At 50.2% G+C, this 18,817-nt stretch overlaps 1 protein-coding gene across 2 annotated transcripts in view; it reads left to right on the forward strand.

Annotated features, from left to right (window-relative positions):
* NINL (ninein like) overlaps positions 1-18,817 on the forward strand; it is a 128,191-nt gene that overhangs the window by 68,306 nt on the left and 41,068 nt on the right. Inside the window, exons 5-11 of one of the 2 annotated variants that reach the window (XM_016219062.2) lie at positions 2,314-2,380; positions 5,063-5,253; positions 6,041-6,184; positions 8,821-8,991; positions 12,796-12,932; positions 14,229-14,369; positions 17,932-18,106. In XM_016219062.2, coding sequence (XP_016074548.2) covers positions 2,314-2,380; positions 5,063-5,253; positions 6,041-6,184; positions 8,821-8,991; positions 12,796-12,932; positions 14,229-14,369; positions 17,932-18,106 — 1,026 coding nt within the window. Of the gene's footprint in view, positions 1-2,313; positions 2,381-2,488; positions 4,928-5,062; positions 5,254-6,040; positions 6,185-8,820; positions 8,992-12,795; positions 12,933-14,228; positions 14,370-17,931; positions 18,107-18,817 lie in introns of those variants that run through there. The other variant, XM_087819147.1, reaches the window with a different exon arrangement.

An 18,817-nucleotide genomic window follows, 5' to 3' on the forward strand; every position in this document is an offset into this window, starting at 1 on the left:
ATGATGTGTCTTGGTATGGGTCTCTTTGTGTTTATCTTGTTTGGGACTCTCTATGCTTCCCGAACTTGTGTGACCCTCTCCTTCTCCAGGCTAGGAAAGTTTTCTGTCTTTATTTCTTCAAACAGGTTCTCTATCCATTGCTTGCTTTTGTCTCCTTTACCCCTATGATGTGGATGTTGTTACGTTTCATGTTGTCTCAAAGCTCCTTTAAACTGTCCTCCAGCTTTTTAATTATTTTGTCTACTTTCTGTTCTGATTGAGTGATTTCTTCTATTTTGTCTTCTAATTCACTGATTTGATCCTCTGTGTTGTCCAGCTGATTCGCAGTTCCTTCCAGTGTATTCTGTATTTTAGATATGCCATTCTTCATTTCTGGCTGATTATTTTTTATGGTTTCTATATCCTTCATTCTGTTGTTATTCTTACTAAGTTTCTTGAGCATCCTTATAGCCATTATTCAAGTTCTCTGTGTGATAAATTGCTTGCCTCCATTTCACTTAGCTCTTCTTTTCTGGCATTTCCTCCTGTTCTTTCATCTGGGTGCAGATTAGTGGTCGGACTGAGGCTCCCTGAGGTCCGCCTCCACCTGTCAGCTACTTCGCCTCCCCTCTGCGGTTGCCTGGTTCTCCTCCAGTACCTTCCGAAGAGAGTCTTTAGGATGGACCCAGGCTGGCCTAGCTCAGGCTAGTGCGCCCTCTGCTTAGAGATTAGGCAGTCAGGCACTCAGTGAGGGGAAATCAGTCTCTGCTTCAAAGCCAAACTCCTCAGTCTCTACCAGAGTCTCCAACTCTAATTCCCCTTATGGGTGCTTGCTAAAGGTTCAGAGTGGGTACAGCCTGCAGTCTCCTCTGCAAGAGCAGTGTCAGCTGCCCTGGACTCAGTGGGACTGATGTAAAGAGTCTCTGGTTGAGAATGTTGCCTGCCTACCTGGCAGGAGAGGGCTAAGCACTTCCTTCTGGTCCCAGACAATAGCTTCTGAGGGTCTCATACTTGGAAGATCCTGCTCTGAGCTGCTCTCCAGTCCCCCACAGAATTGTGCCCAGTGGGGGTATCCAGGACTTCACAGAGCTGAACCAATCTACTGTTGTGGGTGGTGTTCACAGCCTGCAGGAGGGGGAGATAGGCTCTACTTCTCCTTCCCAGAGCTGCCTGGCCGAACTCACAGGGACCTATGCGCTGCCTACCCTCAGTACAGTCGCACAGCCCAGCACTTGCTCTTCTGTCTCCCAGATAGAAGCCTGCCCAGGGATACAGTCCAAAATTCCCAGCTCTGTGCAGAATTGGCGCCTAAGCAGGAGAGGTCAGAAAATCAGCCCCGCGCACAATTCTGATCTCTGCGCTACTGGTCTCAGCAAAACAGGCCAAAATTTCCAGCTCCGCTTGTGCTCCCAACTCTCCGCAGTGTGGGCCAAAAATCCCCAACCTGCCCTCCTCCTCTGTGTGGCTCCACAGGTGGGAGGAGGCATTCCAACCCCTAACTGGAGGTGGGAGAACCCTTTCCCCAAGCCAAACAGTTTAGTCACTAAATGGGGCTCTGCACAATGCCTTTCAAGAAAATGAAAAGTACCTCAAAGTCACTGCTGGGTGCAGCCCACAGGCCTCTCTGCTAGACCCAAACCAAGGCATGGTCTTTCTTGTAGTCAGAGCCCGAGAAGACTTCTCAGGCTGGAGCTACTAACAGTAGGAGCACTCCTTCACTGGGAAGGTGCGGTCCCAGTCTCCCAGGCTGACAGAATTTCCCTAGTTGATGCTACATTTGCTCTTCTTCCAGTCTCTGCTGCTCTAGGTTAGAAATCGCTGCTTGGGGTTGAGACCCCACACTCCTAAAGGGAGGGAGCTTCGCAAGTGATACCACTTGGCCTCTTAGTTGCGCACCTGCTACAGGGGTGCTCTCTCTTTCCCTGACTCCCCTCCTGTTACCAGTCTCTGTGTTGTTTCTTCAGTGCTCCTTAGATATAATATGTTCAATCAGCTACACTTCTCTTGGTCTTTCAAGTTGATTGAGCGGTATTTTAGTTGTAAATCCAGTCCCTGTCTGGGAGCAAGGGCATGTAGCCTCAAATTACTCTGTAGCTATCTTGCCTTTCCTGGTACGAGCTCTTGATTTTGTTTTTATTGTGAACTACTGTCTGTGTGTGAAGGCTGCCCTGCAGGGTAGGGTTTTATTTGGAGGTGGTGTATCTCACCAGGCTGTTGGTCCCTTTCCTCAGCTGTCCCTAGCCAGCCCCAAGATATATCATCTACTTATTCCTGGTGCTTTGCCCACTGCCACATTCTCTGGGGGATTCATGTTTTCTTTTTCTTTTTCTGCAGAGTCTCAAGTCAGATGAAGAAGGAGAAAGTGCTAAAGGACCTCAGAATGAGTTATTTGAAGCAAAAGGTAAAGCCTTGGCCTCATGCTTGGTGCTACCTTTCACCAGTGCTCTGAAAGCTCCAGGAGCTGGGTCATTGAACAGTGAGCCAGCCAAGTATAATTTTCTGGAAAGCGTGTAGTGTGGATGGTGTCCCTGGTGGTCCTCTTCTCCAAGGTGGTTCTAGCTATGAGGCTGTCACTCCATCAGCTGAGGTCAGATCCTTAGACAGAGACCACTGGCTAAGGAAACAGTGTGGTTCTTCCACATTTCATGGTCTGCAGGGACTTGCATGATCTCAGCTGGCAGGTGCAGCCCAGGGGTCTCAGGCCCATTGCCCCCAGGGCAGGCCCTGTACCCCCTTCCTGATGCACAGGCCTGGGCACAGCCTGTCGCATGCTGTGGGTGAGTAGTTTCAGCACCTGCCAGGGCCCCTGTCTTTGCCCCATATAGAGTGTAAGACATGATCCTGGTCCTTGGGAGCCTTACAGTAGCAACCAGAAAGAACAGCAAGTATACTTAAGCAAATTGTAGTACTTTGGCCTGTGTTGTGTTGCAGGGCAGAAAGTGCAGAAACATGGCTTGGAGAGAGGGATACCAGAATTGACATTGAATTTCTGCTGCAGCAGAATATCAGCAGTTGGCACTGAGTACTGTCTAGGTTATTGTGGTGCTCAAGTGCAGGGTCATTGTTTGTTCAACGTTTACTTCCATAGATTTCAGGGGAACTGACCTGAACATCGCCTGTGCTGCTAGATAAAGCAAACAGAGACCCTTTGTGTTAGGAAGAGCAGCCAAGCCATCACATATTAATTTCCTAGACTCAGAGTCTAAGAAAGGGATCCTGGGGCAAGTTATTCACAGAATGATTTGGTGCCCACTCTCCGCCCAGAGAGCAGGGTGGTTTCTTCCCAACCTTGAACAGAAACCTTTCCATCTGGGTTAGAACCAAAAGTAGTTCACGAACACTCATGTCAAACCTCAAAGGATTTATTTACTTCCTCTGCCAGCCTTGAGAAATAAACCCCAGGATCAGAATTGCTTTTACATTTTTCTAGAAATTTCAGAGATTTTAAGTTGGAAGGAATCTGAGAGGTGGCCCTTTCCTGCCTGGTTCTATCCTTGCATTTTCTTCAGCCACAACCTATAGCAATATTTGTGAGCACATAAACCTGGCTTTCCTTGGAGAAAGTGTCTTTCTGATTATTAGTTGGTTTATCAAAGTAATTAACACCAAGGTGGCTTATCTGCCTGAAAGGTACAGACCACTGACATAGAACTCAAGTCTGAATTAGGTGGAAGTGGCCTTCTTTCTGTGTTGGGCTGGCTGAGGAGGTGAATGTCTGGTTTGAAGCATAGCTCATCTATGGATAGCTTCTCATGGACACCCCCAACATATGACCTCTTCCACAAGTTGTTTCTCTGGCAAAACTTCAGAAACATCAGTAAGCTTAACTGGCTAAAGTGGAAAAGTTATGAAAACTGGCCATCTGTCACCCAAACCCACTAATGAGTCTTTTGTTTTTTAAAATTTTTAAAGAGAGGAAGGGAGAGGAAAAGAGAGAGGGAGAGAGAAACATTGATGTGACAGTAAAACACCTATCAGCTGGGTCCTGCACACCTCCTCCCGGAGATTGAGCCTGGGTTGGGCATGTGCCCTGCCTGACTGGGAATCAAACCTGCAACCTTTCGGTACATGGAACGACACCCAACCAACTGAGCCACACTGGCCAGGGCCACTGATGAGCCTTTGCATCTCAGAGGCACCTGTGCCTCCTGATGTAAGGTGGTGTGGAATACACAGTCTCATCTGTGGAGTATTTTTTCCAAGAAAAAAAACAAACCACTGAGCCTGAATCCAAATTACAAACTAGCCTTTGATGCTAACTTTGTTTATAGGTAATATTAGGGATAGAGGAACAAGTTTTATGATACCACGAGGAAGCAAACACACAAATCCAGGTGGAGGATATTCTATAGAACAACTACTGATCCAGTTTCTTAAGGCAGTGCTAGGAATTGGGGGACAGGAAAGGTACTCATGATTGAAAGACTTAAGAGAAGTAATAACCAAATGCACTGTTTGTGTACTGATTCAAACAAGTCAATTGTAAGACTTTTTTGAGAGAGTTAGGAAATTGCTGATTTTGTTAGGTTTTGTAGTGGCATTGTGATTATGTAAGAAATGTCCATATATTTCAGAAATACATACTAAATATTAAATAGATAGGGGGAAAATGTGAGATCTGGAATTTACTTTCAAGCACTTCAGCACTAAAAAAAGTATTGAATAGTTGAAGTCAGTATGTCAAAGTCTTTATCATCGCAGAGCCTGAGTGGCAGCTGCACTGGGGTTCAAAGAACTGTGCTCTTTACTTTGGGTAGGTTTGAAAACTTTCTAAAAATTACTTTCTAAAACACTTTTTATTGTAAATACAAATAATGCGGCCCTTTTTTGTGTGCTTTCAATGGTGTGACTTTAGTAGGTTCCCTTCAGAAAAAGCTCTCCCCACATGGAGCAGAGAGGTTTTATCGTGGAATTTGCAAACACAGAATGAAGTTGAAAGAATTGTACTGTGAGTGCCTTTGTACCCACCCCCTAGATTCCACTTTTAATACTTTGCTACTCACCTATGTCCATCTGATTTCAGAATAACTACTGGCAGGTGTGTTCCCCCTCAGTGCTTTACCTGTTACTCCCTCTGCTTCAGGCCAGCTGCCAACCTGGGGTTCTGAGGTCTTTGGGAATCCCCAGAAGTCCCGCAGCCCCTTCTTTGACACCCCTGAGAGCCAGGTCCGGGGCATCTGGGAAGAGCTGGGAGTTGGCAGCAGTGGTCATCTCAATGAGCAGGAGCTGGCTCTGGTCTGCCAGAGCATCGGGCTCCAAGGACTCAAGAAAGAGGTAAGAGGGCCCAGGACAGACCACCCCCAATGACTGGTTCTTTGCCATGTTGGATCTGGAAAATCCTTTCACCCTCCGGACACTGATTCAATTGTATCACTTTCTGGCCTAAAATTCTTTGATGACTCCCAGTGCTTCTACTGAAGTCTGTACCCTCAAGGGTCCATCTCTGACCAGGCATGGCCCCAGCCTCGCCAGCCTCTAAGCACCTTCACTGAGGATTCTTCTGCTGCCTGTTACACCCTTTCCCCCACCTATGTGGCCTTGTTCTACCACTGAGCCCAAACACAGTGCCCTGAGAGCCTCGCTATACTCCGCACAGCTATACTCACTCCTCCTTTCCTCCTGTAGGGGCCAAGGGGAGGAGGAACAAGCAGTGGTGATAGGGTAACCCCCCCCCCCCTTGCTAAAGTCCCCCTCAGCCCTGCTGCCCTTGCTACTGCCCTGAACCTCTGGGGGCCCAGGCCATGCTCCATATATACATCTTTTTTACCCTCCAGCAAGTTCCTGCCACATTAGACACTGAATGGGTATTGGTGGAATTTAGGAAGGTCAGGCGGCTCCCATTCACAGCAGGATGGAAACTGACCAGACCTGTAGATTTCCTAAGCCAGAGCTGGGGAGGCCAGTGCGGCCCAGCAGGTGGAGTTTGGATGAGGACAAGCCGGCCGCCCTGTCGGGAGGGGGAGGGGGAGGGGAGGGGGGATGGCGGGCCTGGATGGCTGTGGCTGGCATGCAGCTGCTGTGGGTAGAGCCTCTGAGTGGAGGTGTGGTGGCTTTTGTTTAGGAACTAGAAGACCTGTTTAACAAACTGGATCAAGACCAAGATGGCAGAGTGAGTCTTGAGGAATTCCAGCTTGGCCTGTTCAGTCACGGGCCCACTTCACTTCTGGAATCTTCCACTCCCATCAGGTCCTGGTCTCATTACCAGGTAAAATGGGACAATTAAATCTTGAACCACAGCACGAACTGCTCTCACCCTCTGGCCTTCAGCATTTTTTCACAGACTTGACCCTTCTGCCTGTGTTACCGCAGTGAGCCCCAGCAGTTGGTCGGGGCGTGCACACGTGTGTAAGTGGGAGGCCGTGTGACTTAGATTCTAGAACCACACAGATCTTGGAGCTGATCTGGCTTGCTTCTCCCTAGTTGTGTGTCACTAGGTGAGTTACCTTCTCTTAGCCTCAGGCTCCTCATCTGTGAAATGGGCACCCACCTCATAGGGATTTTATGAGGATTCCTTGGCAGCTCCTCACTATGTTTCCTAGTGTGGGAAACAGTGTTCCAATAAGAGAATCCCCTCTCCTTCCTCCTATCCAGTGTCACTAAAGGAACCTTCCCTAGGATTATCCTCCAAGTACTCATTAACCGTGTTCTTCCTGTCCTCTATTCCTGAAGTTTATCTCATGTATAAATACCAGGTCTCTGCAGTTGGAGGAGAGCAGATTTTAGGCAGTTGTGATTTAGTTTGGTGACTGTTGGCCTAGTACTTGGTTTTCTCAGTCCCAGGACAGTAGGCCATGCTCTCCTGCCACAGGGCAGGTGCTCTGGGAGTCTCGCTGATACTTTTTGCTGACATGGCTGATCCCATGGTTTGTGGGTGATGGCGCAAGACCAGTAACATTGTTCTCTGCCAGGCTGGGTAATCTGATAATCAGGTTTCTGAATTTGAAGTCAGAACAGACAAAAAAGAAACTAGGAGTGCTGTCAGGCCACATGAATTCAGAGGCCACAATGAAGTCCCATGAGTCATGCACAGAGGCAGTGGAAGGAGGTTGCTTCCTCTGAGGTGGAGCCACCCCTCTTCCTATGTCCTGAAGTGGAGGCACAGCTGGAGAGGTGCCTGAGCTATGGGAGCAGGAGACAGTCCAGGCGGGACCCCACCACTGGTCAGATGCTGGTGGCCCAAGCAACGAGACCTGGCTGTCCAGGCAGACTGTCCCAAGCTGACATGGCTGTGGGGTGGAAGGTGTCACATTCTGTGCATGCCGACTCTGATCGCATGGCAGTGCTTTGCCCTCAGATGTGTGCCACAGATGGAGATTTGCCTCAGCCCCATCCAGGCCCCACATGGTGGTCCCTGTTCCCAAGCTGACAGTCCTCAGAGAGGAAGCGGGTGGGAGGGAGACTAGGGTGGTCTGGGTGCATTTGGGTATCTTAGTTTCCCTATTATGGCCATTCTTGAGCTCCCTTCCCCCTTCTGTAAACAGGGTAAAATGCCTACTTTGTAGGACTGTAAAGTGCCCAGCACAGCTTAGAGGGCACCCAGTCCTTATGTAACTGTGGAGAGGTAGGGACACAGCTGAGAGTAGAAGAGGGCAGGCGGCTGTTGCATCCAGAGAAAAGGCAAACAGCATAAAGGCCAGTGATCCCCTCCTGAAGAAGTGAGTGCTGGGGAGGTGGTGGGCTGGCAGGGGCTCAGCTTGTCCAAGGGAACACCATCTGAGCAGAGTTCTGAACAAGGACCATGGAAGCATTGAGGGGAAGCGTTTTAGGCAATGGACAGGCTTGGAATGTTCAGGAAGAGCTAGGAGGCACTAGAGCCTGTGAGAAGAGGGTGAGAGAAGGCTGGTGAGGATGGTGTACTGCAGGTGTAGCAGGATCCCTCCTGGTGTGTAGGAAGGGGCTGCTGCTGCTCATTCCTGTGGCCTTAGACAGCAAATGCTTGTTCTGAAGTGCCCTGGCTGGGGCAGAAAACAGCAAGGAAAATATTCTTGCCTTGTGGATTCTTATAGCACCTAAGTCTAACAGGTAAGCTTTCTGGCCAAGATTTTTTTTTTAATCCTCACCTGAGGATGTGTGTGTTTTTTATTCTAGAGGGAGGAAAGTGGGTGAGGGGGGAGAGAAACATCGATCAGTTGCCTCCAGTACACCCCCTGACCAGGGATTGAACCCACAACCTAGGTATGTGCTCTGTCCAGGAATTGAACCCACAACCTTTTGGTGCATGGGACAGTGCTACAACCAACTGAACCACCTCGCCAGGGCTGGCCAAGATTGTTTGCCTTCACCTTAAAACCCCAAGAGTGTGTTTCTGAGTCCTGAGGAAATCCTCAGGCTATCCCACCTCTTCTCTTTAAGTTCATCTTGGGTTTCTTTCCGCAGACTGCACTTCCTGATGCTGGCATGTGCCTTCTTGCGCTCTTCTTTTGTGAAGCCAGGCACACACCATTACTAATTCAGGAGAGATGTTAAACTTCTTGAAGTCTCCCGCTAAGTCATGCATGCTGACAGGTCTGACCACTAAGGTGCTGGGACACGTTCCTTGCACAAGACCTCCAGTGGATGGTAGGAGAGGAGGTACCCAGGGTCCTCAACAGAGTTGAATTGAGTATAAGGAGCCCTGGGTACAAATCCCCACTCTGCCACCTGCGAAGCCCTGTGATCTTGGGCACATTGTCTAATGGTGCTGTACCTTTGTTTCCTTGCCTGTGAATTATTCTTATCAGGCCTCAATGGGGCAGTGAAGAGCTAAGCACAAGCTGGTAAGGTTGGAAAATGTTAAAAATGAACAGATATGCTTCAGGAGACCCGTGTGCTCATAGGCATCTCCCTGTTTCCCATGCACAGGTCCTGGAGGAGAGTGGCTGCCACACCACCACCACGTCATCTCTTGTGTCCATGTGCTCAGGCCCGCGCCTCTTCTGCAGCGTTGACAATGGCACTGGCTTTGCCTTTCCTGAGCAACTCATTGCTCTGTGGGCCCAGGATGGGATTCATAATGGCAGGGAGGTCTTGCAGGTTTGGAACTGGTCACTCACAGTTTGCCCCAATGGGAGGCATCCGGGCTGTGTGGGGCCAGGCAGGGGACCTCGGGGGCCATCTCACAGAGGTGGCCAGGCAGAGCACCCTGCAGACACAGGGTGTAGAAAACCCCATATAGGGAGGGTCAGTTGGAAACACTTTTTTCTTTATTTTTTTGCCATTAAAATGCAGTTTTCACTTAAAAGATAATAAATAAAAAGCAGAGGAAACAACAGCCCGAGTTGAATCCATTTCAAGGTCGGTTTGAGTATTTTAGGCGTTTTCCCCAGTGTATTTCAGCCTTGGAGACATTGTGTTTTTCTGGATGAGGGAGGTCAGTCCCACAGATAAGATGGTGCAGATGTCCTCTGCCTTGTGGTGGAGATGTCTTAGTGGACATCACTGTTGCAGAATCTGAACGTTTCCACCCAGAGCTGCCTGCCCAGCTTGTTGAGCTCCTCTCCCTGCATAGCCCCTACTCACCCCAGATCCTCCCCAACTGGGTTGGGCGTGGGGAGGCTCACTGCTCTGCTGCCTCCTCCCAAGATCCTCCACGCTCTTTCAGGGGCTTGTCCAGGAGCCTGTCCTCAGATGGGTACCGACCTCTTCCTAGGAGCCAGGCATACCTCCTCTAGGGCCACAGGGTCAGAACCTGGGAAGAATATTGAGGGGAAGTGTAGTGAGCTGGACTGATTATTTTTATTTCCAAATTTCACTTCCTGTTGTAAAAAAAAGTGTCAGGTGTATGGAAATTTGTAATATAATAAAGCCTGCTCCACTTTGCTCCCGTTCTCTAGGAGTGGCGACAGCTAATGGCCTAGTGGGCATTTATTCAACACAGCTTTTCCCTGGCACAAAAAACAAATATACATCTAGACATTCCAGTTTATAAAATTTTTTTTTTTAAATGGCATTATACTGTGTATCCTGCTAATTTGTTACCTTTTCTTTATTGTTGGATATGTAGGTTTTTCCTATTATAAGTCTGGGCATTTAAAATGCTTGTATATCTTCCTGCTCTAATGCTGGTATTTCTGTAGGTTAGATTCCTGAAGTTACACATTTTAACTCGTGATAGGTTGTGTCATATTGCCTCCCAAAATGCCCTTGTTAGCACAAACCAAAAATACGTGAAGGAGCACAAAGACAGCCTTTAAGACAATCTGCCTAGCTCCTTGGGCCAAACCCTCCTGGGCCTAAACTCAGCCTTTGCCAAGTCTGGCCACCCAGCAGCCTTGGGCAGAGCCCAGATGGCAAGGCCAGATCTGGACAGCTGACCCTCAAAGCTGTTCTGAGAACCAGAGGCTGAGCCCAGATCACAGAAATTGGCCCTGAAGGAGGGCAGAGTGAAGGGCTCAGGGTTTTGAGATTCTCCCTGAAACCCTGTCCCCGAGTCCTGGTATTTCGAGGTAGGCTGGTTGCCATCATAGTCTGACTAGTGGTGAGTCTCAGCTTTGCCTCTGACATTTCAGAACTTAACTCTTTTTATTGCTTTCCTATTATTAGAGAATATTCCCCTTTTTTTACGATTTGTCATTTACCAGTTACATTCAGGATTTGATTCCATTTTATTGTAAGGCAGTGGTGGTTATTGAACTCCTCTCAGCACCTGGGCACCAAGCAAGGACCTGTCAAGTGTGTGACTTGATTTACTTCTCACATAGCCCTGAAGGTGTTTCTATCTCACTTGTCAGGTGGGGTGGCTGCCTGATTACACCCAACCAGAGTGGGAGCACCAGCGAGTCTCGCAGGTGGTCTAAGTGTCCTGGAATACCAAATCAGGGCCCATTCTGCCTGACTCTGGATGACTGCTTACCTATGAAATTGGTGGTCAAGACCTCAGGCCACTGGCCCCACAAAGAACAAACACAGATGCCTTAAAAAAGGCCTTCCACTGGGGAAGGAGGCACCCGCTGGGTGAGCCCTCAGCCTCGATGTGCTGACATCATGCACCCAGCTTTTCAAGACCTCCAGCCATCCCAGGGCGCTGAAATGGCCTGTGCGAGCACCTGTGGAGGCTCCGCTAGTTGTGGTGCTGTGCTGTGAGGAGGCCCTGAGTTCGTTATCTGTCCCTCCTCAACAAATCACCACTAAATTGTGCCTTAAAACACAATTGATGTTTCTTGTCTTACGCAGTTTCTGTGGGTCAGGAATTTGGGAGTTGTGTAGCTGGATGCTTGTAGCCCAGGGTCTCCCATGAGGTTGGTTAGATGTCTGCCAGTAGTGTAGACTTCTGAAGGCCTGACTGGGGCTGAGCATTTGCTTCCAGATTGGCAAGTTGATCTGGCTGTAGGCAGGAGGCCAATTCCTCACCACATGGGCCTTTCCCTAGGGCTGCTTGAGCATCCTCACAACACGGCACTGGCTTCCCTCTAGTGCGATCCAAGAGAACAAGGAAGAGGCTGCCTGTCTTTTGTGCCCAAGCCTTGGACGTCACATGCCATTACATCCTCTACATCCTGTGGGTTACACATGTCCTCCTATTCAGCAGAGGGGGGCAGTATACTGCGTGAATGCTAGGAGGGGAGGAGCACCGGGGTCATGGTAAAAGTTAGCTCCCACTCATGCCATGTGATGGCTCCTTTCTTCTTGATCTGGAAGCTGCTGCTGTGATCTGCCATATCTTTGTACTTTATCTTGTGAGATTACTGCTGTGAAGTTTGCCCTTGAGCTTCCCAAATTACTTCTTTAATATAATTTCTCTTCGGAAGCACTTTGGGAAGTGAGGAAGCAGTGGAAATTCACATTTCCATTTTACAAGTTAAAAACCTAAAGGGAGCATCCCTCATTCCCACACATGAGCTGGGAATGCTGACTCTCTCTGAGGCCCTGATGGGGTGCCTGCCCTGGACTTTGTGTAAATGTCATACAAGGGAGCTGAGTCAAGAACACATAACACTAGAAATGCAGCTGCGGCAAAGTGTTAGTTACTGGTCAGTCGAGCAGAGGGCGTGTGGGTGTTCTTCCTCCCCCTCCCCCTCCCCACTCCTCCTCTTTCCCCTCCTCCCCCCTCCCCCTTCTCCCCCTCCTCACTGTGGTACAATACCTGAAATAAAAATTGTTCCTTCATTTCCCAGATCCCGAGGGAGGAAGAATGCTTCACTCTCTGGAAGGCTTAGCCATGGCTCTTCTCTCATAGACCATTTCCACCAGCAGAACCACCTTATTCATACGTATATCTCATAGAGACATACTCATCAGGATTCTGCTCATTTGCAATGACAAAAGCCCAGCTCTAAGTGGCTTACACCAGAAGGGGGCTGTTAACGGGCTCACTGGTGGGCGCCCTGGGAGGAGGACACCAGGCGCTGGGATTCTTGGTGCTCCAGGCTGTTGTCAGGACTCTTTTCCATCCTCTGCTTGCTCCTTGGTGGTGCTGGTGTCAGGTCAGGTTTCCTCACGCAGCTCCCAGGACCCACAGGTCCTTACAACAACTGATTTCACAGGGGAAAAGGCCTCTCCCCTTCGGCCTCCTGTCAGTCCCCATTAAGTCCTCTGCTTGGGACATGTCCCCCTTCTTTGTCAGTCACTTTGTCCAGGGAGGGGAACTTTGTCCAGCCTGGGTCACACGGGGCTTTGAGGCAGGGACCCTGAAGGGGGGAGAATTGGGCATTGACGGGAAGGAGGGGGAGCTGGATGGGGCACCACAGTTAATATGGGTGGGGGAGAGGCCCTGCTGACAGAAAAGTGGCAGGTGCTGCCTATAAGATAGCAGGGATCACAGCCTGGACTGTCTCTGAGGGAGCCAGGGAGTGTTTGGAGAAGCCACTCATCCTGTTCTTGCGGGTCTTGCTGTTCCAGAGCCTCGACTTTAGTGTGGATGAGCAGGTGAACCTTTTGGAGCTGAGCTGGGCCCTTGAGAACGAGCTCATGATGATCCACGGTGCCACTCAGCAGGCAGCACTGTCCTGCTACCGCCAGGAGCTGAGATTCTGCCAGTAAGAGCCCTGGTGTGGTTGGGGTGGGCCTGGAAGTCAGCTGGCCAGGCTGGCCGGGGGGGATCCAAGGAAACTGGCACTCTGCCCTCTCCACCCCAAATGGCCAGTCCCAGGAGTGGGGGGTCTGTACCACCTTTCCCACTGACTTCTCTTTAGCTGGTGCTCACAGCGAGATCGGGAAGAAGCTGAGCAGTGGGAGCAGTATGAGGGCTCCCTGTTCCTCAAGTTTCGTCCACATGTATGGTTTCAGTGGTGCCTGAGGACCCAGTAAACTTTTCAGTGGTTGCTGCTTGGGCTTTTGTGGTCACAGAATTTAAGGGTCACTGGCCTCTCCCACTTGGTAAGAATCTTCGAAATCTATGTCAAAGTCATCCCTTAGCCCGTTTTAGCAGGGTTCCAAAGAGCAGGATTTGAACTTGACACTCATCCTGTTTAAGCTGAAGCTTTTGCGACACAGAGGTGAACCCTCCATTCAGTAGGATGTGCTTCTAAGAGCAGCCAGAGGGCACTCAGATTCCGGTGGCTGGCTAGAGAGGAAAAAGAAGTATTGTTGAAACATGGTCACCTAGTGCTAAGTAACAGGCCAAGAGTACATTCCACTTTAGTTGGTTCAGCTTTCGTTTAGCTGAGTATTCAAGCCATGGGAGGGGGGGAGGGGGGGAGGGGGGAAGGGGGAGAGCTCTGTGCTCCTTCATTGGCAGAAAGGGTCACCAGAATAGTGAGTTCCAGGGGTGAATTGATAGCCCCCAGGGGGTGAGGGGAGTGTGACTGGACAATCGGGGGCCACACACACAGACAGCCTTCTGCTCTGGGTGACTTACTTGCACTCACTCAGATGCCATGCTGCAGGTGTCAGTACTGTGGCCTGGCAGGGTATTAGATGGCCAGCCTTCTCCCCCCATGTGTCCAATCCCAAATTAGGTATTGAGGACTCCTGGGGTCCAAGTCCCAGCTGGAGAACTGAGGGTACACAGATAACTTCTCAGCTGCTCTGGGCCTTCTAAAGGTGTGGCACACTATAAGCCTTTAGACTCAACTTCTTTGGTTCAGAAACCTTGGAGAAACTTTCCTTGGCAAGTCATTTAATGTCTCTCTCAGTATGTATATCTGTAAAATGGGCATTAGTAATTTTGCAGACCTCTTTGGGAGGTGGTTGGTGGTGGCGTGAGATTAGGGCACATCGCTGGACCCTGCCATGCACCCAGCTAATGCTGGCCCTTTTATCATTGGTGCAGACACCGAGCTCGCTGGGCCCAGAATGTGTGTTCCATTAACATTGTCTTTTTCCTGTGTCAGGGGGCAAGTAGAGCAGATGGTGAGAGAACGAGACAAGGCAAGGCAAGATCTAGAGAAAGCTGAGAAGAGGAACCTGGAGTTTGTGAAAGAGATGGATGACTGCCACTCTGCCCTGGAGCAGCTTACAGAGAAGAAGATCAAGTAGGTCTCGCCAGTGGTGCCAAAGCCCAGAGCTGTAGCTCCTCAGCACCAGGGCAGCAATTCCCCAGTCATAGCTGAGGGCAGGTAGGGCTCTCAGCAGCCAAGGCTGTGGTCATGGCCATGGCAGAGCCACCACCCTCCTATTTCACCCGAGCCAGTAGAAATCTAGAAGACACACCTTTGGGGATGCCCTTCCTTGAATGAAGAGAGGGGTGCATTTAAATAGTGGTCTTGCTCTTTACAATGGGGTACGTGGTGTAGAGGCATGTAGCTCTGCGTGCCTGTGAGCTGCAGGGAAAACTCTCTGCTTCCCTTGCTCTCCTCTGCTTCATTTGTGGGGTCTGTCCCATTCAAGCCAAGTGTTTTGTATGTCTGTAATCAGTGAGACAGTTGGACATTTTGAGACAGGGCTAGTGAATGGCTTTGGAGCTTGTTGGCTTAGCGGAAAGGAGCCTGACACGGTGGGAGAGGCTCAGAGCCTGGAGCCTGGCTGCAGGATTGCACTGGACAGGGGAGGGGGCTGAGCAGACCCCTGGTGAGTGGTCTGCAGTACCTGTGGGGCTGGTAGCTAAACAGACTAGAGGAAAAGATTTCTGACCTTTTCTTATGGACACATCACCTTTCTGGTTTATTTCAAGGGAAATACAGCCCCTGAGGGTTTCCTCTACTGGGCCAGGCAGAGAGAGGGATTTTCACCCCATTGTGGGGAACAGTCTATGCTAGGCCCCCCAACAGCTCAGCTGTGGTTCATCTCCTCAAAGCTTTCGTTACTCAAAGGTGTCCCTTCATGTGAATGGTGCACGTTGTGGAAAAACCAGTATCCCACATTCAGTCCTCTGCTATGCTCCTGGAAGGATGCAGAAGGGCTGCAGGCCTCCCCCTCCTAGGGGGAGGGCAGCCTGAGCTGGGGCACGGAGGAGCTAGCAGAACGAATTTTAGAGTTCTAGGTCTGTTGCATGCTGGGTAGATGGAGCCTGATTCCTTACCTGTAAAGTGGGAGTGATGGGACACCCACCCATCAGTGCCTCAGAGCGCTCAGCACAGAGCCCTGTGCGTCTCTGCCTATGGCTCAGCTGTACTTGTCCCTCAGTGAAATAAGGAGTAAGAAAGGGAAGCGGCAGCACAGCTAACAGCGGTGTCTTCAGCAAGCAGCTGTCTGAGAGAGCTTGTGATGAACTTTGGGACAAGCCTCTCCCTGTTGTGTGTGGTTGTGACACTTGAAGGGTAACCCTTTTCTTATGGCGGCCCTCTTGGTGAGGTTTGTGGATGTCATGGCGTGACGTACATAAAGTCCTCACATGACCCTGGGTTGGGTGTAGGGACTTCAAGGGACTTTCAGTGCCCCCATCTGCTACATGCAGCTTTCAGCACAGTCCTGAGAAAGGCTTGTCTTCACCAGACATCATACCTACCCCGCCGCCTTCATCACGCTGCCTCATGTTTCACAGGGAAGAGAGAGAGCAGGGAGGAACTGGAGGAGCCTGGGGGTATACCTGGCTTTCCTGGGGCTCTGAGGGCCTGCAGGGCAGCCACAGCCACATGGTGTCAATCCCACTAGACAATGGGATGTAAAACAAAGAGCCTGTTCCTTCTTCGGCCAAGATGCCCCAGTGCCTTCGCTGTACAGCCAGAGGTCTGGAGGTTGAGCAGATGGGCCTCAGCCCTGTAAGAAGGAGCTTCCGGCATGTGCCACTGCTGTTGTGTCAGGGAGCCCCTGTTGTGTGCCAGGTGTTCCCTGACCACCGTAACCACAGATAAGGCCATTTTATCCCCATTTTTAAGCCTAAGAAACTGAGTCTTGGAGCAGTTAACTTGCCCACAGTTACACAACCAGTGTGGCCTGAGGTTTAAACCCCAGGTCTCCTCTCTCTTTGTCTTGTGCTATTTTTGAGGCCCAGGCCTGCTTTATCCTGAGAGTGTAAGAAATGAACCTTAAGCAAGAGGAACCCTGAGAGGTAGAGAGCACATCACTTTCCCAGGATGAAGTTGACCAGAATGATGTAACCACTGTTCTAGGTCAGCTCACATGGGCCCTGACTCAGCTCTCCACAATTCATATATTCAGAGTTCACAGGGACAGCCCTGGCTGACCCTCCTAGAACTGCCACATTTCCATGTATCACAGTCTATGGGGGAGCGACCTCAAATCCGTATCCACATACTTCACAATTCTAAAGTCCTGGGCCTTCCTTTCCTTCCTGGGGGTTGACTAGGGAAGGCCAAAGGCAGCAGGTTGGGATACTAGTCTGTTTACCAGTGGAATCCTCAGCTACCTCTGCATGGTGTTGAGAAGGAGTGTGTGAGAGATTGAATCAAGAGATAGATGTGTGTGAGAGTATGCGTCTGTTGAGTGTGTAAGTGTGAATGCATGGGTATAAGTGAGTGTGCAAGTGTGGCGCATACACACACATACTCACTCCCACCAGCTCCTGCACCTTTAACAGGATAATAGTAATTAAGTATCCTTTCACCAAACTTTTAAAACTATTTCCAATCAAACTTGAGAAACTAAATAAACATGGTCTCACTATAAGGTGGTGTCTGCAAGGCCAAGAAGCCCTAGTGTGGGTAGATGGGTCATGGGCATCTTGATTTCCACCAAGATGCACCAGCCATGGCCTTGCTGAGCCCCCTCAGTGTGGAATGTGTGCAGTGTTCATCTCAAAGGAGCATTTAGTTAAGAAATAACTGGGTTTTGTTTCTTCTCTTGTCAACAGTCTCTGTTCAGCTGGTTTCCTTGCAATATCCAGCCATAAGCTTCCCCATTTACCATCAAGTTCCTATGGGTGAAACTAGAAAATTTAAACTGCTGATTCCTACAGCTACAGATGTTCAACTTTGCTCATCTGAGATATTCTCCTTAGTTCCCTGACTTCACAAAATAGGGTGTTAGGTCACTGTGAGTTTCCACAGAGTGAAACTATTATTAAAAATAAGGAGGTGAAAGAATCTTGAAAGAAGCTGACAGTGCAGTAGCCAGCACCTTTCCCCCTCTTTCTTGGTGTCTCTTCCAGTCTCCTAATGGCCCTTTTAATGAGATGCTATTGTCAGCCTTGTCTCATGTTTGGAAATTCTGGTATCCCACCTGAGCATGTGCAGGACCTATTCTAGCCACCACGGTTGGTACCACTGAAACCTTAGGTTGCTGACTCTTCGGGACCCAGGGGCCTCCTTGAACTCTGCAGCAGCCTAGCTTCCACATGGCCTTCCTCTTTCTGCAGCACTGCCAGCTCCTCAGCCTTTGGTTGTTCAAGAAGAAAACTCCTTTGTAAACAATTTCATTCCAGCTCTGAGGAGGGGCATCCACTGTCAGGCCCCTGGTGTAGGATTTAAAGGAGAGTCACTGGCCTCACAGTACATGCAGTTTAGCTGAGGAACAGTCACCCCATCCATCAAGCAAGAACTATTGAGTCCAAGACTGTGGCCAAGTGCTTCGTGAAGGGGGATTCCAGGGAAGAAAGAGGTCTTGTTGGATGGAAGGTGTCCCTGGAGAGGCAGGGCCAGGTGGGCCTGGGCAGCAGCCTTGGAAGTCCAGTGTGATGTGCTGCTGTGTGCCTTACAGACACCTGGAGCAGGAATACAGAGAAAGGCTGAGTCTCCTGCGGTCTGAGGTAGAGATGGAGCGGGAGCTCTTCTGGGAACAGGCCTGCAGGCAGAGGGCCATGCTGGAGAAGGACCTGGAGCACTTGAAAGCTGAGGAGGCCAGCCTCCGAGAGAAGCTGACCCTGGCTCTGAAGGTAGGATGGGGGAGGAAGCTTCGCAGGTCACCCACCCAAGAAGAAAAGACAGGAGGTTGCCTGAAGGTCCCTCCTCCCACACAGCACACTTTCCTAGTTAAGAATTCAACCCCTCCTAGCGGCCTTAAGAAGTTTGCATCTCTGTGGTAGGGAAATCCAGGGATTTCAAACTAAGGAACCTCTGCTGCAACCACAGAAATAGCACACTTCTCAGCGAGAGCAGAAAGGGTCCTGGCTCTCCAGGATCAGCATTGCCCCTGCTTGCTCCCTGGTTGTGGGGGCAGCAGGACAGGTGGGACCTGCAGGACTCTTGCTCTGTCTCTGGGTCTATAGACCAAGGCTAGGAAGGGTCAGCAGCCAGCTCTGCTGTACCCCTGGAGACCAGAGCACCTGTGGAGTCAGCAAACCTAAAGCCTACCGGCTGCCCCTCGGGACAGCCTGGGGCAGATGTGGTTTTGGGGCTTTGGTGAGTATCCCTCGACCCATAACCACCCTGCATTTGGTTTCAGTGAGATGTCCCCTGGTCCCTCCTGTGCTCCTGCCTTTCTCTTCCTTTCCTAACCCAGAGCCTGTGGATTCTTTGCACCCCTGCCTGCTTCCCTCAGTTTCTGTTTCCTGAAGGAGAAGGCAGGCACCCCAGGGGCCCCTGACAGCAGCACTCACAGGCCCTGCCTTCTCTGCCTGCCTGGGCTGTCCACTGCTCTGTGTCCT

This window comes from Miniopterus natalensis, chromosome 7 (genome assembly GCF_054644295.1).
Source record: "Miniopterus natalensis isolate mMinNat1 chromosome 7, mMinNat1.hap1, whole genome shotgun sequence".
Lineage (NCBI taxonomy): Eukaryota > Metazoa > Chordata > Mammalia > Chiroptera > Miniopteridae > Miniopterus > Miniopterus natalensis.